General features: G+C 46.4%; 1 protein-coding gene across 6 annotated transcripts in view; it reads left to right on the top strand.

Annotated features, from left to right (window-relative positions):
• The window catches only part of ALDH1L1 (aldehyde dehydrogenase 1 family member L1), a 102,888-nt gene that overhangs the window by 72,569 nt on the left and 14,624 nt on the right, over window positions 1-15,695 (top strand). For all 6 annotated transcript variants that reach the window (XM_064590897.1, XM_064590883.1, XM_064590900.1 and 3 more), the window contains 4 exons: window positions 1,517-1,667; window positions 2,837-2,907; window positions 6,662-6,767; window positions 8,158-8,245. In XM_064590897.1, the coding sequence (XP_064446967.1) occupies window positions 1,517-1,667; window positions 2,837-2,907; window positions 6,662-6,767; window positions 8,158-8,245 (416 nt within the window). The remainder of the gene's footprint in view (window positions 1-1,516; window positions 1,668-2,836; window positions 2,908-6,661; window positions 6,768-8,157; window positions 8,246-15,695) is intronic.

Raw genomic sequence — 15,695 nt, 5'->3', positions numbered from 1 at the left:
AGAGGGCTGGGAAAAGCGGCAGTTAAAACTGCATGGTCCATCTCACCAATGGTAACAGCTGTCAAGTGAGGTTCCTGGAGGATGCAAAGCAACAAGGCTCTAAATGGCTAAAAGTTTGGACTATTTTTAAAATAATTGGATACATTAACGTGTATTCAGCAAGATTTTGAGCTGACAGGTCTCACCCTGCAATGAAGATGTGAACAACCTAGGGGCCAATACACAGAGGCCATCTTTGGCTTATTTATAATATAGATTTATGCCTTTGGCACATCTGTTTTTCTAGTTGATGAAACCCTAGGCCTTGAAATGCCACAACACAGTGTTTCCCTTATTTGGTCTAGAATAGTTCTCAAAAAGTGATTTACACCTTTGTTATTCTTAACTAGAGAATTACCTGGGTATATCACCATCTCTGAGGTAACAGTGTGGCTCTGCCACTAAATTGCTTGTGTCTGTTTGGTCCACTTTCACTCACCAGCCTTGTGGTACATGCTGACTGTGTGCCCGGTGGGTGTAGGAGGTCCAGGAAGGAGCAGAAGACCAAATACTGTCCCAGCCCTCAGAGAGAGGCACATAGTACTAGAATACTTGTCTAAGAGGGTATCTATAATAGTCAGGCGAGGTTTGAAGAAAGAGGGAGGGCGCTAGGAGGACACTGCAGGGAGATATGATTGGTGTGGGATGAGGGTTGGCTTCCCAGAGAGTGTGAGTGTGTAATTGGGAGTTTAAGACATGCCATTGCTGTGTGCAGAGAGGAGCAGCTCAGCAGGCTTTGGCCCCAGACTCATCACTGGGCCAGAGCTCCCCCATGTACAAAATTGAGAGCTGCTCTAGATCTGTGGTCTCCACCTTCCCCTGCCCACCCTGCCCCCTGGGTACCCTGCTCCCTGAGCTCCCTGACATCAGGGAAGGGGGCAGAGTCCTAATTCCCAGGCTGCCCATAGCAGCATACCCACCAGAAGCATGGGAGGGCAGCTGGCTGTCGGAGTGCTCACACTTAAGGAGGGCTGTGTAGATGCACCTTCCCTTGAATCTCTCCCATCATCCCCCCCCAACTTCCCACAGATGTCATCTGTGGGGGCGCACTCCACTGGATCGGCTGGTGCTTGAAGCCAGACATGATTTCCCCTGGTTAAGGCTGTCCAAGATGGAGAGGGTGGCCTTTTGGAATGGTAACCTTCTTATTATAGAGGCAGAGGGACTGTTTTTGCAGGATTATTTGTAAGCATTATTATAAAGTAGTTAATCCATCAATATTTGAGAAAGGAAGAAAGGAAAAGAGAGGAGAGGAGAGAGGGACAGAAGGGCACCATTTCTTACACTCACCCAGCAAAGGAAACCTTACTGTCCCATCTCACAGATGGGGAAACTGAGGTGAGCACATCGGAGTGTGGCAGAGCTGGGAGTGCAGGGCCGGGCCCCTGACTCATTGAAGAAGGGCCTTGAAAGAGCAGGCAAGGCTATTCCAGGCCTGAACCCATCTGCCTCCTGTCCCCACCCACCCCCTGGCCAGGTTGGCAGACCTCATGGAGCAGCATCAGGAAGAACTGGCCACCATCGAGGCTCTAGATGCAGGTGCTGTCTACACATTGGCTCTGAAGACCCATGTGGGCATGTCCATCCAGACCTTCCGCTACTTCGCTGGCTGGTGTGACAAAATTCAGGTAAGGCTGAGGCTCCTGCCCACCAAGTGAGTTCACATAAACAGGCTGGGCCCAGCAGGAAACTCTGAGGGCAGTGCGTTAGGCTGCATGCTGCATAACAAACGAGCACAGCTTCCTGGCTTAAAACAACCCCATTTATCAGCTCACATTTCTGCAGATGGGAAGTCCAGGCAGGCTGGGCTGGGTTCCATGCCAGGGTTTCACAAGGACAGTGTCAAGGTGTGCCCAGGCTGGGCTTTAGCTGGAGGCTTTGGGGAGACCCTGCCTGCAGGCCCATTCAGGTATTGGCAGAGATGCAGGACTGAAGCCCAGGTCCTTGCTGGCTGCTGGCCAGGGCTGCTCTCAGCTACTGCAGGCCTTGCTCTGGCCCTTGCCCCAGCCCTCCATCCCCTTGCCATTCTCAGGCTTGGCATTCCTCTGCCATGAACTGAAGAAAACTTTGCCTTTGTGGGGGCTCCTCAGGTGGTTCTGGGGACACCTGCATCATCTCCCCTTCCTAAGGTCAACTGTGCCATTCCACATCTTTGCAGGAGTAGCTCACCATCTCCCAGATCCCAGGGATCAGAGTGTGACCATGGGAGCCATTTTCAGAGATTTGCCCGCCATAGGCAGTGATGGGACACCTACCAGCGAGGGTTTTGTGGGGTCTCTGCCAGAACTGGGCTTCACGCCATCGGCTTCACGCCCTCTGTCCTCTCCATGGGGCTGAGGGGTGCAGGTGTGATGGAAGGCCCACCTTCTGCTCCTGCTGCTGCTGCGTCTCTGCTGGCTGGAGTTGCCCCCCCCCCGGGGCCTCCTGGGCTAGCACGGCCTCCAGAGGCAACGTGGCCCCCCACTCCCCGCTTCCTTGCCTCAGTGTCAAAGCCAGAGGTCTTACCTGTACCAGGACCAACTTCCCACCTGAAGGCTGTGCCAGGCCCAGTGCAGCAGGCACCTTGCGCCTGTTGGCTGCCCAGTCCACCTCTATCTGGAGTCTTCAGATGCCCCTGTCATACATAATCTGGAAGGTTTGGGTCTCTTACCTGTCTGGTTCATGGGGGCTTCAGGACACAGACAAGACTCTGTTTAATTCTGAGCTCCAGGCACAGTCTGGCTGCCCAGGGGGAACGGGTGAGGAAACAATGGAGCCCCCTCCCAAGTGACCCCCCCCCACTCCGTGCTTCTTCCAGGGCTCCACCATCCCTATCAACCACGCCAGACCGAACCGCAACCTGACCTTGACCAGGAAGGAGCCTATAGGGTGAGTCATAGCACAGGGCGAAGATTCACCACACACTGGGTGCTTTTCAATGCTGTATGTTGTACGGGCACTCATCCCCTTTCTGCATATCTATCCAATGTCTATCTGTTCACCAATTACTACAGGCCAGACACTTCAGGTGCTGGAGATACAGCAATAATCAGAACTGATGAAAATGCGTATCCTCAGGGGACTACATTCTAGCAAATAAAACAGCTTTGGCTTCCAAAGTACCTGCTCTGCGCCAGGCAGTTTTAATGACTTTACAAGTATGATTTTACTTAATCCCCTCAATAACCCTATAGCAGTCAGTCTCGTAGAGGGTGCACCTGAAAAATTTTATCTGAGAAGAGTGTAATGATGAATGTGTGCATAAAAACAGAACTACAGCACCAAGGAACAGGAAAAAAAAATAATAAATAGGCAAAGGATAGGAACCAGTGCTCCACAGGAGAAAGACAAGTGTCCGCTCCACACAGAACAGACTAGGGGCTGGGGAAATGATTTACACCCAGCAGTGAGGGGCCTCGCCTCACCATCAGATGGCCCAATGGCCTAGGGAGAGAGAAGCCCCCTCATGCTGCCTGGGGGCAGCGGAGGGGGTCCCCCCTTGTGAAAGGCAGCTTGGCAGTGACTGTTCAGTCCCCAAATGCACCCCTGCCACAAGGCACAGCTATGGCAACTCACTGACACCGGTGTGCCAGGAGACCAGCCCGAGAGTGCTCACAGCAGCTGTGCTGGGGCCCTGACCGCAGAACCCAGCACAGCCCCTGCTGAGCTCTGCAGCATCCTTACCAGGGCATGGAGTGCAGCTGTGCGAACGGGTGGGGCAGAGCTAGGGGGACCCCAGGGAACAGCTCCAAGAGAAACTTGCGTGAGGAAAGCACACTGAGGAATGTCCTCTAAAATCATCTAAAATGGGTCAGAGGCCCAGTGTGGTCAGCACCCAGCAGGCATTCCCACCTGCTCTGTGTCCCTTACGGTGTGGGGACATCGTGACCCACGAGCAGGGACCTCGCATCCCCATGCATGGTGGCCAGAGGCACTCCGTTTCCTGGAGAACGTGGGAGTGTTTCAGAAGGAGAATGGGTTCCAGTGTCATTTGGATCAGCAGAAATGAGCACAGATGAATGAACATGCCAGGTCCTGAAGGACGGGCCTGCTGGTAAGGGAGGCTCCTGTCGGGAGAGTGGCTGTGGACACAGTAAACCCTCTCCTGTAGCCCACAGAGAGGGGCAAGGCTGGGGGGAGATGGCACGGACTCAGGGCAGCGGTGCCCACCCAGCCTTTCCCCCAGAGGACACGAGATGGAGGGAGTGCTCCAGGACAGCTCCCCACAACAAAGAACTACCCAGCCAAGGCATCAGAGTGTGGAGTGAGAGTCCTGTAGGGCCAGAGTGCTGGGAGCCCCTTCCTATGAGAGGGGCTGGGCAGGGGGACCAGGGCCCAGATGAACACTGGCTGCCAGTCACATGAGTCTGTAGGGTCATTGATCATCCAGACGCCTCTCGGGGAGTCCGTCCTGTCAGACTGAGGAGGACACTGGTGCTGAGCCTCCCAGTGAGTTGGGGGAGTGGGGAGGTTTTCCCTATGTCGGCAGGTGTATGAGTCTGCTAGGGCCATCATAACAAAGTACCGAAACAGGAGGCTCAAACAGCACACATTTACTGTCTCGGCATTCTGGGGCTGGAAGTTCCAGATTCAGGTGTCAGAGAGTTGGTTTCTTCTGAGGGTGTGAAGGAGAATCTGCTCCAGGCCTCTCCCCTAGCTTCTGGGGGTTTACCGGCAATCATTGGTGTTTCTCGATCTCTGCCCTCATGTTCACATGGTGTCCTCCTTCTGTGTGTCTATGTCTTCACATGGCCCTGTTTTTATAAAGGCATCAGTCGTTTTGGGTTAGGCACCCACCCTGTTCCAGTAAGGCCTCATCTAAACTAATTAATCTGGAATGACCCTAATTCCAAATAAGGATGTTCTGGAGTTAGGATTTCAACACGTGAATTTTGGGGAGTACAGATAAGCCATGACAGTGGGACTTCCCTGATGTCTTTTTTTCTTGGAGCCCTTACAACCCTGATGACCTCACCCCCTTCCCTGAAAACACTCACTGTGCTCCCTCAGCCGTCTCAGCCTGCTGAGTGTACTGGGGGTGGGAGCGGCTTTCCTAACCCCTCAGTGCACCCCATTGCTCCCAGAATGATGTGCCAGCCACCCCCAGTTTGTCCTGCCCTCAGCCTTTGTCCACACTCTTCCCCCTGCCTGGGTTTAGCTAAGAAGTCATCTTTTTGGGAAACGTTCCCATGGTGATCATGATCATGAAAATGATGATGATGAAGAAAACAAGTCATGTAGCCTGTGCAAAGTTCTTGTGTGGACAGGCTCATTAATTGTCTGACACTGACGAAGATAGTGCACTGTATTTTACAGGAGTCAGGGGAAAGCAGGGCCACATGCCTACTAGGACCACATGTGTCATCATTAGGCCCCTCAGGACAGTGGGGAGGTCTCCCCTTGAGGGATACACTGCTCAGCACAGGCTTTCTCTGGGGCCGAGGGGCACACTGACACTGGGTACCATCTCTTAATGCAAAGTAGGCAAGCCTATCGGGCCTCCCAGGCTGACTGCTTCCTTCTCTCCATGGGACTGACCCCTGGCCTCATGCCTAGGAAGACCCTCACCTGCTTCCTCCTATCCCACCGTGTGATCCCAACCCTCTCCCATATGCTCTCAGACTGCCCGTGTGATCCTTGGCCTTCTCCCAGGCCCTGCCTGCTGTCACCTCCCCACTGCCTGGTGTCATGCCCTACTCAACTATCCCTATGCAGGTCTCAGAGCTCCCCTCAGAAACTTCCCGGCCATCATGCCCTGCTGGGAAGAGGGGCTACTGCCAGATTGAACATACTGCCCCATCAGGGACTTTTGGAAAGGCAGGCATGAGCTATCTCTCAGGGGACTTTTGGCTCCATATCAGGAAGCCCGGAGTGGAGTGGGGTAGAGTGGAGTGAGCAGAGTGGAACAGAGTGGAGTGTTGTGGAGTGGAGTGGAGTGGGGTGGAGTGGAGTGGAGTGGGGTGGAATGGAGTGGAGTGGAGTGAGCAGAGTAGAACAGAATGGAGTGTTGTGGATGGGGTGGAGTGGGATGGAGTGGAGTGAGCAGAGCGGAACAGGTGGAGTGTTGTGGAGTGGAGTGGAGTGGGGTGGAGTGGAGTGGAGTGAGCAGAGTAGAACAGAGTGGAGTGTTGTGGAGTGGAGTGTTGTGGAGTGGAGTGGAGTGAGCAGAGTAGAACAGAATGGAGTGTTGTGGAGTGGGGTGGAGTGGGATGGAGTGGAGTGAGCAGAGCGGAACAGGTGGAGTGTTGTGGAGTGGAGTGGAGTGGGGTGGAGTGGAGTGGAGTGAGCAGAGTGGAACAGAGTGGAGTGTTGTGGAGTGGAATGGGGTGGAGTGGAATGGAGTGAGCAGAGTAGAACAGAGTGGAGTGTTGTGGAGTGGAGTGGGGTGGAGTGGAGTGGAGTGAGAAGAGTAGAACAGAGTGGAGTGTTGTGGAGTGGAGTGGAGTGAGCAGAGTAGAACAGAATGGAGTGTTGTGGAGTGGGATGGAGTGGAGTGAGCAGAGTGGAACAGGTGGAGTGTTGTGGAGTGGAGTGGAGTGGAGCTGAGTGGGTGTCAGGCTTGGGAACGAGGACACCGTTGGCAGGTGCACTCTGGCCCCCAGGCTGTTTGGAGAGATGGAGTCCCCCTTCTTTTGTATGGCAGGGTCTGTGGCATTGTCATCCCTTGGAACTACCCCCTGATGATGCTCTCCTGGAAGACGGCTGCCTGCCTGGCTGCTGGGAACACAGTGGTGATCAAGCCTGCCCAGGTGGGTGTGGATGTGTTCCGGGCAGGGCCTGTGAGCTGTAAAGGGTATCAGTAAGCACCCTATAAAGGAGATGGGTGGCCCCTTGGCCCCTTTACCCACCCAGGACTGGTTTCTCCTCAAGGGAGGAGGGGTACTACTGATGAGGGCTGGCCTTCTGTGGGCCCTGTTCACAATGGCGGGGACAGCATGCAGCAGGGGCCGGTGGGGGCTGTAGGCAGGGTCTGTTCTTTCAGTGGTAGGGTGGCTGAGTCACGTTAGCTGACCCTGTACTTACAGCTGCTTGGTGAGCAGTCAGAGATTTCTCCACAGATGCCAGCATTCTGGGCTTGGGGGAGCAGAAACCCTGTTTGGTAACCCTTGTCCAGGCCTCATGCTCTGAGACTGAAGCCCAGTCCCTCATAGAGAAGCTACAGAGGTAGGATGTCGGGGTCACTCAGGCTGGAAGGGCCTGAGCAGGGTCCCCCAGGGATGAGGACACCCCCTGCATTAGCCTCAGCTTCTTGCTCTGTATAGTGGCAGTAGCAGCCCCTCCCCTGCCTCCCCCCGGGGTGTTAGGAACCGAAGGCAAGATGCTCCATCACGTGGCTCTGGACAGTGTGCCCAGGAGGTCTCTTGCTCCCCTGGCTGCTTTGGGGCAATTTGGCTCCCAAAGTATTATAATATAAAAACCAACCACAACAATAGTTGACATTTAGTATTCATCCTGAGTCAGGCACTCCTAAAGCATTTTAATACATAACAAATTAAACTAAAAATTTGCATATATTTGCTTATTGAGCATCACAACAACCCTCAGATGACCCATAACCTCCCCCGTTAGCATGGGGGTGCTGCGCACAGATCCAGGCGATTGTCTCTGGAAAAGCACCTGACAGGCCTGTGCCCTCCCAGGGCCAGCACCCCACAGATGTGGCGGCTCTGAGGGCTGGTGGTGGGTGGGGCACAATCCAACCTTTACAAGGAAAATTACCTGGGTCTGAAGAGGAATGGCTGCTGGCAGGTCAAGAGGAGAGGAATGGCCTCCAGCAGTGAGGCGGTAACCAGAATCTTGCACAGACCACTGCGTGCTTCCAGGCAGTCCTGGGACTCCGCACTCCCTGAGTGAAGGAGTTATGAACATTCAGGAAGGGGCCAGGCCTGGCCACACGGCTGGAGCCTGCCAGGAGAAGGCACTAGAAGGTACATGAAGTAGCAGGCCTTCCTCCCAGCTTTCCACTGGAGCTGTAGGGGAAGCTGGCTGGGTTGGCAATACCCGCTATGATGGGGCTTCCTCTGGAGGGTCTTCCTGCCATGACTGCTCCTCCCTGCTTGCTACCTAGGCTGCTGGGAGAGGAGGAAGAACCCCACTTCCCAATCCCTCCTGACCCAGTCTTCTTTCCTGCCTCCTCAGGTGACCCCACTCACAGCCTTGAAGTTTGCAGAGTTGACCTTGAAGGCTGGCATTCCCAAGGGTGTGGTCAATATCCTCCCAGGATCTGGTAAGGGATGGGGACATGGGCATCTGGGGGCGCCAGGGCTCCAGGCAGCTGGAGATGCATTTGGTCAGAACAGGGCTTGCTACATGATGTACTCTAGTGGGACAGAGCAACTGGGGGCAGAGTGATCCAATGGGAGTGGCCAGCCTGGTAGGGAGATGGCCCTCTCCCATGGTGGGAGAGACACACACCTGGAAGTGTTCTCTCTTTCAGATGCTTCCCATTTTCCCCAAAATGCTTTTCCATTTTTTTTTTTTGTATGTAGATATGTGCTCTGGAATAAATTACATAAGTTGGGAATTATCTGTCCTTGGAAGTTGGACAGGATTTATCTAGGCTTAGAGCATCTGGGGAGGTATTACATGAATTGCTTTTTTCGTTTCTTCTGTGATTAGTAGTCTAGTTTATTGGAAAAGTTGTCTCTTCTTGCACACATTTAAAATATATTGACATAGAGTTGTATTCATAATTTCTTATAAGTAATTCTTTTTTGATTCTCTATCCCCCTTATACTTTTCACTTTTTCTTTCTCTTTTAAAATTGATCAAATTTGTGAGAAGTGCTTGTTTGTCCCCATACTCTCCTCAAAAACAGAAATAAAAACAGCTCTCAAATTTCTTTACCCATTCCATTGCTGTTTTGTTTTTTTCCTCTGCTTTCATCATTATTTCCTTCTGTGTTCTCCTCTGTGGTTTTGGGTTTTTTTTTTTTTTTTTTGTAACTTTTTGAGTTGAAAGTTTAATTCATTTATTTTTGTTTTTTGTCATTTAAATAAGGAAAGCGTTCAAAGAGAGCTTTGGTTACACCTCATACCTTTTGATTGACATTTTCATTATTATAAATGCCCCTTTTTATTTTTCATAATAGTTTTTGTCTTATAGTCTACTTCATCTGATATTACCATAGATTTCATATGGTCTTTGTTTGCATGATATATATTTTTTCATCCTTTTACTTGCAACCTACTTATATCTGATGTCTCCTTGGACAGCAGGTACTTGGATCTTGTTTTGATCCAGTGTGACAGTCTCTGCCTTTCTGAATGGATTGTTTAATCCATTCACATTTACTGTTATTATTGATAGAGTTGGATTTATGTCTGCAATTTTACTTTTTGCTTTCTGTGTCTCCTGTCTTTTGTTTCTATTTCTCTTTTATGGTTTTCTTTACATTGAGTGAATATTTTCTAGTGTAACATTTTAATTCTTTTAACGATTTTTTTCACTATATAGTTTTTAGTTATTTTCCCAGTGGTTACTCTAGGATTTACCATATGCTTCTTTTTTTTTAATTTTTTTAATTTTTTAATTTTATTATATTATGTTAGTCACCATACAATACATCATTAGTTTTTGATGTAGTGATCCACAATCCATTGTTTTCATATAACAACCAGTGCTCCATGCAGTACGTGCCCTCCTTAATACCCATCACCGGGCTAACCAATCCCCCCACCCTCCCCTCTAGAACCCTGTTTGTTTCTCAGGTCCATAGTCTTTCATGGTTCATCTTACCATATGCTTCTTAACTCATCAGAAAATACCTCAGATTTATGCTAACTTAATTCCAGTGAAATATACAAATGCTATTCCTACCTGGCTCTGTTATCCCTACTCCCTTTCACATATTTTTCACATATTTCTGTGTACTCTTCACTATGTTACAAACTCAATAGTACATTGCTATAACTTTATATAATTTTATGTCTGTGGAAGAAGTTAAAAAGGAGAACAAATATGTAATTACAGAGTTTGCTATACTAACCTTATTTACATTTCTGGTTCTCTTCATTTGTTTCTGTTGTTGAATTACTCTGTTATCACTTTCTTACTGCATTTCCTTCCTACCTTCTTTCTGCTATTATTGTCAAATATATTTCATTTGTAGTTGTTATAAATCCAACAATACAATTATTTACATATTATTTTATATAATTGCTTTTTAAATCAGTTAAGAAAGGAAAGGAAATATTCATTTAAGCTTTCTTTTGTAATTATATAATTACCTTTACTGGTGCTGTCTGGTGGATTCAAATTATTGCCTATGTCATTTGCTTTCAGCTTGAAGAACTTCCTTCATATATTTCTCTTAAGGTGGGTCTGCTAGCAATAAATTATCTAAGTTTTTGTTTATCTGGAAATGTCTTTATTTTTTGAAAGATAACTTTGCTGAATATAAGATTCTTGGTTGACAGTTTTGTTCTTTCAGCATTTCAAATGTATCATCTCACTCCCTTCTGCCTCTATTGTTCCTGAGAGGTCAGCTATTAATCTTATTGGGGTTCCTTTATATACAATGAGTCATTTTTCTCTTACGGCTTCCAAAATTTTCTTTTGTATTTGTTTTTCACCATTTTTACTAAGATGCCTTTGGGAGTGGATCTCCTTAGGGTTATTTTACATGGAATTCATTGAATTTCATGGATTTTTAGACTAATGTTTTTCATCAAATTTGGGAAGTTTCAGCCATTATTTATGCTAACATTTTTCTCTGCTCCTTTCTTTTTCTCCTCTCCTTCTGGTACTCCCATTATACATATGTTAGTATGTTTAATGGGAACCTACTCTCCTCTGAGGCCCTTTTCATTAATTTTTTTTCCTCTCTCTGTTCTTTAGATTGCATAATCTCTAACTATCCTCAAGTTCATGGATTCTTTCTTCTGCCAGTTCAAACCTACTATTGAGCCACTCAATTTCTTATTTCAGTTACTGTACTTTTTAGTTCCAGAATTCCTACCTGTTTTTTTTTTATTTATTGCTTATTGTCTACTTGATGAGACATTGTCATCATAGCTTCCTTTATGCATGGTTTCCTTTAGTTTGTTGAACATATTCATAATGGCTGCTTAGAAGTCTTTGTTAAGTATAACATCTGGGCCCTCTCAGCTTATATTGCCTGCTTCTTTTTTTTTTCTTGTGATGGGTTACACTTTTCTATTTCTTTGCATGCATCATAGCTTTCTTTGTTAAAAGCTAGATAAGTTAGGCAATATATTGTACCAACTCTGGATACTGATCTTCGTCTTCCCTTTCCAAAGCTTGTTTTCATTATTTGCTTGTTTATGTCTTTATTGACTTGGCTAGGCTATAAAGTGAAGTCTGTTTTCCCTGTGGTGTATAGCCAGTGATGTCACTCAGGGAGCACAGCCTTGAGCACAAGATGACAGCAGTTTTAGTGGGGCTCTCTTTGACTCTCTTTTTCCCTGGTTTCCCTGTTAAGCTATCTGCCTCCTTTGGTATCACACTCAACAGTTCAGTTCCACTAACTACAATCTGCTTGTTCTATTGTTTTCAACAATGCCCTGGGTCATAAATTGCTCTACAATCTGATCCAATTAAATTTGGGCCCCTTTGCAGGGGTAATTTTTGAGGACATCCTTTGAGGTTTGTTCTTACCCAGAGAGCTCTTCCCTGGTTCTCTCTGGTAAACTAACTGACCTGCAGTTTACCTCATTGCTGTCATAAAGCTGTCAGCCTTCCCTAATTGCTCACCCCCAAAATCTCCATTGTTTTTCAGAATGCCCTTAGAATTGAACTTTCCCACAGTTTCAAATAAAGTCAATATCTCTGTTCTTATAGAAAGCTTCTCCCCCTGCCCCAAATCACAGAACCACTGCATCAGGTGTTGGGCCCTGTAAGGAAGCTGGGGCTAGGTGGATTAGGTCCCAGTAGTCTCAACCTGCCACACCCAGGTTAGAGCCTTCACTTTCTGAATGGGGACTGGGTGGAAGCCATACTCACCAGGAATTTAGCCTCTAAAACTCAGAGTTGGAGGAGATGAAAAAGATGTCATATCCCTGGACTGGGAGCTTGAGGAGAGGAACCATACCTTCCTGACCACCCCTACCTGGGGTGGAGTTTCCATTAATTGGAGGGAGAGGGGAGATGTGGAGGGAGAGAATTGTTCATGGCTCAAGTACCACAGACTCTCATTGTTCTGCCTGAAAGTTACTAGATTTACTTGAATAAATGTTTCTTTTCTTGCTATATGGAAATTTAGGAAAATTTCCATAGACTTTAAATGTTTTCTTTTAATGATTTTCACCAATTATACTTATTTCCCTGGGAATTGTCAACAAGGCTCCTCATGTTAGCCTTCAGAAGTGACTCCAACCTCATACCTTTTGAGTTTATTGTGTTCATATTTTTATTATTCATTTCTTAAGCTGACATTTTTATTTTATTTTAAAAAAATTTTTTATTAAGTTCAGTGATTCATTAGTTGCATAACACCCAGTGCTCATCACATCACATGCCCTCCTTAATACCCATCACCCGGCTACTCCATCCCCCCACTTCATCCCTTCTATAACCCCCAGTTTGTTTCCCAGAGCCGAGTCTCTCATGGTTCGTCTCCCTCTCTGATTTCTTCCCATTCAGTTTTCCTCCCTCCCCCTATGGTCCTCCATGCTATTCCTTATGTTCCACATATGAGTTTTCACTGTATGATAATTGTCTTTCTCTGCTTAACTTCTGTCACTTAGCATAATCCCCTCCAGTTCCAACCATGTCTATGCAAATGGTGGGTATTCATCCTTTCTGATGGCTGAGTAATATTCCATTGTATATATGAGCCACATATTCTTTATCCATTCATCTGTTGAAGGACATCTTGGCTCCTTCCACAGGTTGGCTTTTGGGACATTGCTGCTGTGAACATTGGGGTGCATATGCCCCTTCTTTTCACTACTTCTGTATCTTTGGGGTAAATACCCAGTAGTGCAATTGCTGGGTCATAGGGTACCTCTAATTTTAATGTCTTGAGGAACCTCCATATTGTTTTCCAGAGTGTCCATACCAGCTTGCATTCCCACCAACAGTGTAAGAGGGTTCCCCTTTCTCCACATCCTCACCAACATTTGTTGTTTCCTACCCTCTTAACTTTAGCCATTTTAACTGGTGTAAGGTGGTATCTCATTGTGGTTTTGATTTGTATTTCCCTGATAGCTAGTGATGATGAACATTTTTTCATGTGTCTGTTAGCCATTGTATGTCTTCTTTGGAGAAGTGTCTGTCTGTTCATGTCTTCTGCCCATTTCTTGACTGGATTATTTGTGTTCTGCCTTTTCATTTCCAGAGCCACTTTCAGAGAGGGATGTCCCTCCCTAGAGCAGATTTCTAAGGGTTCCGATTCTGTGCTCTGGTGTTATATCACTTTCCAGGTGCCAGCTTATGGAGCCTCCCTCCCCCTTCTGTTTATCTCTCTATATCTCCCCACAGATTCACGACTGCACTTCCTACCTTGCAAAAAGCAGTGCTTTTCTGCTTGTAGAGATCCAGATATATACTCTTACATCTCAGACTGATTTCATGGGGGCTCAGAATGGTTTGGTAGATATCAAGCTAAATTCAGGGGACTGGTTGAAACAGGGTCCCCTACTCCTCTGCCATCTTGCCTCCTCTATTTTTATTATTCTTAAATAACATGCAACTGTAGTTTTGATATCTTCTCTGACCCAGTAAGTAAGAAGACTAAAAAACTCACCAAGTTTTTTTTTCTAAAATTCTGTTCTTATATTTCTAGTTTTATTATGTCATGATTAGAGAATATGGCTTGTGTGTGTGTTTGTTAGTGCTGCGATAACAAAGTACCACAAACTAGATAGCAAATAAAGTCACATTCTGAGGTACTAGAGGTTAGGATATCAACATATGAATGGGGGAAGACACAATTTAACCCATAATAGCTTGTAAACATTCTTCTTTCTAAAATGGAGAACTTCATGGGGTGCCTAGGTGGCTCAGTCATTAAGCATCTACCTTCAGCTCAGGTCATGATCCCAGGGTTCTGGGATTGAGCCCCGCATCAGGCTCCCTCTTGTGTTCCACCTGCTTGTGTTCCCTCTCTCACTGTGTCTCTCTGTAAAATAAATAAAATCTTTAAAAGAAATAAATAAATAAAAATAAAATTGAGAACTTCTGGGGCACCTGGCCAGGTCAGTCAGTGGAGCATGCAACTCGTGATCTCAGGATTGTGAGTTCTAGCCCCACATTGGGTGTAGAGAGTACTTAAAAACAAAACCTTTAAAATGGAGAGTTTCTTTGTAATCTGATATGTGATACCTTCTTATAAATATTAGTATTATTAAATACACTTTATTTTTCAGACCAGTTTAAGGTTCACAGAAAAATTGAGTGGAAAGTGTAGAGAATTCCCATATACCCTACATCCCCATATACTCACACCTCCTTCACTACCAACATCCTACGCCAGAGTGGTCGGTTTGTTACAACTGACAAACTTACACTGACACATCAGTATCACTCAAAGTCCATGGTTTTCATTAGGATTCACTCTTGGTGTTGTACATTATATGACTAATGTATAATGACATGCCTCCACCATTGTGGTATCATATAGAATAGTGTCACTGCCCTAAAACTTCCCTGTGCTCCACCTACTCATCCCTCCCTCCCTCCAATCCCTGGCAGCCACCAATCTTTTACTGTCTCCATAGTTTTGCCTTTTCCATAATGTCATATAGTTGGGCTCACACAGTATATAGTCTTTTCAGATTGGCTTCTTTCACTTAGTAATATGCATTTAAATTTCTTCCACATCTTTTTATGGCTTGATAGCTCATTTCTTTTCAATGCTGAATAATACTCCACAGGTTACTTATCTGTTCACCTAGTGAAGGACATCTCAGTTGCTTCCATGTTTTGGCAGCTATGAATAAAGCTACTAATAACATCTATGTGCAGTGTTTTATGTAGACAAGTTTTCAACTCATTTGGTAAATACCAAGGAGTGTGATGGATGGATCTTACGGTAAGGTTATGTTTGCTTTTGTAAGAAATGGCCAAACTGTCTTCCAAAGCAGTTGTACCATTTTGCATTCCCACCAACCATGAACAAGAATTCCTGTTGCTCCATATCCTCTCTAGCATTTGATGTTGTCAGCATTTTGGACTTTGGCCATTTTAGTAAGTGTGTTGTGGTTGTTTTCATTTGCAATCTCTAATGATATATGTTGAGCATCTTTACATATACTCATTTGCCATCAGTATATCTTCTTTGATGAGGTGTGTGTACAGATATTTTCCCCATTTTTTAATTGGGTTGTTTATTTTCTTATTGTTGAGCTCTTTGTATATTTTGGATAACAATCCTTTATCAGATATATCTTTTGCAAATATTTCTTTCCCAAACAGTTTTCTTTTTAACAAGAATGGTGGAATGGAATTAGTATCAAAATCATTTATAGAGCTGTGGCATCTGGGTGGCTCAGTCAGTTGAGCGTCTGACTCTTGGTTTCGGCTCAGGTCATGATCTCATGTGTTGTGGGATGGAGCCCTGTGTCGGGCTCTGCACTCAGTGGGGAGCCTGCTTGAAGATTCTCTCCCTCTGCCCCTTCTCACACTCACGCTTTCTCTTTCTCTCTCTCTCTAAAATGAATAAGTAAATCTTTAAAAAATCACTTATAGAGCTTTAACTATATTTAGAGCTTTAA

This window comes from Mirounga angustirostris, unplaced genomic scaffold (genome assembly GCF_029215605.1).
Source record: "Mirounga angustirostris isolate CCGP_5_RB_7025 unplaced genomic scaffold, mMirAng1.0.hap1 SCAF_1, whole genome shotgun sequence".
NCBI lineage: Eukaryota > Metazoa > Chordata > Mammalia > Carnivora > Phocidae > Mirounga > Mirounga angustirostris.
Note: the sequence above shows the minus strand (reverse complement) of the source record. Positions and strands in the feature narration are given on the sequence as shown.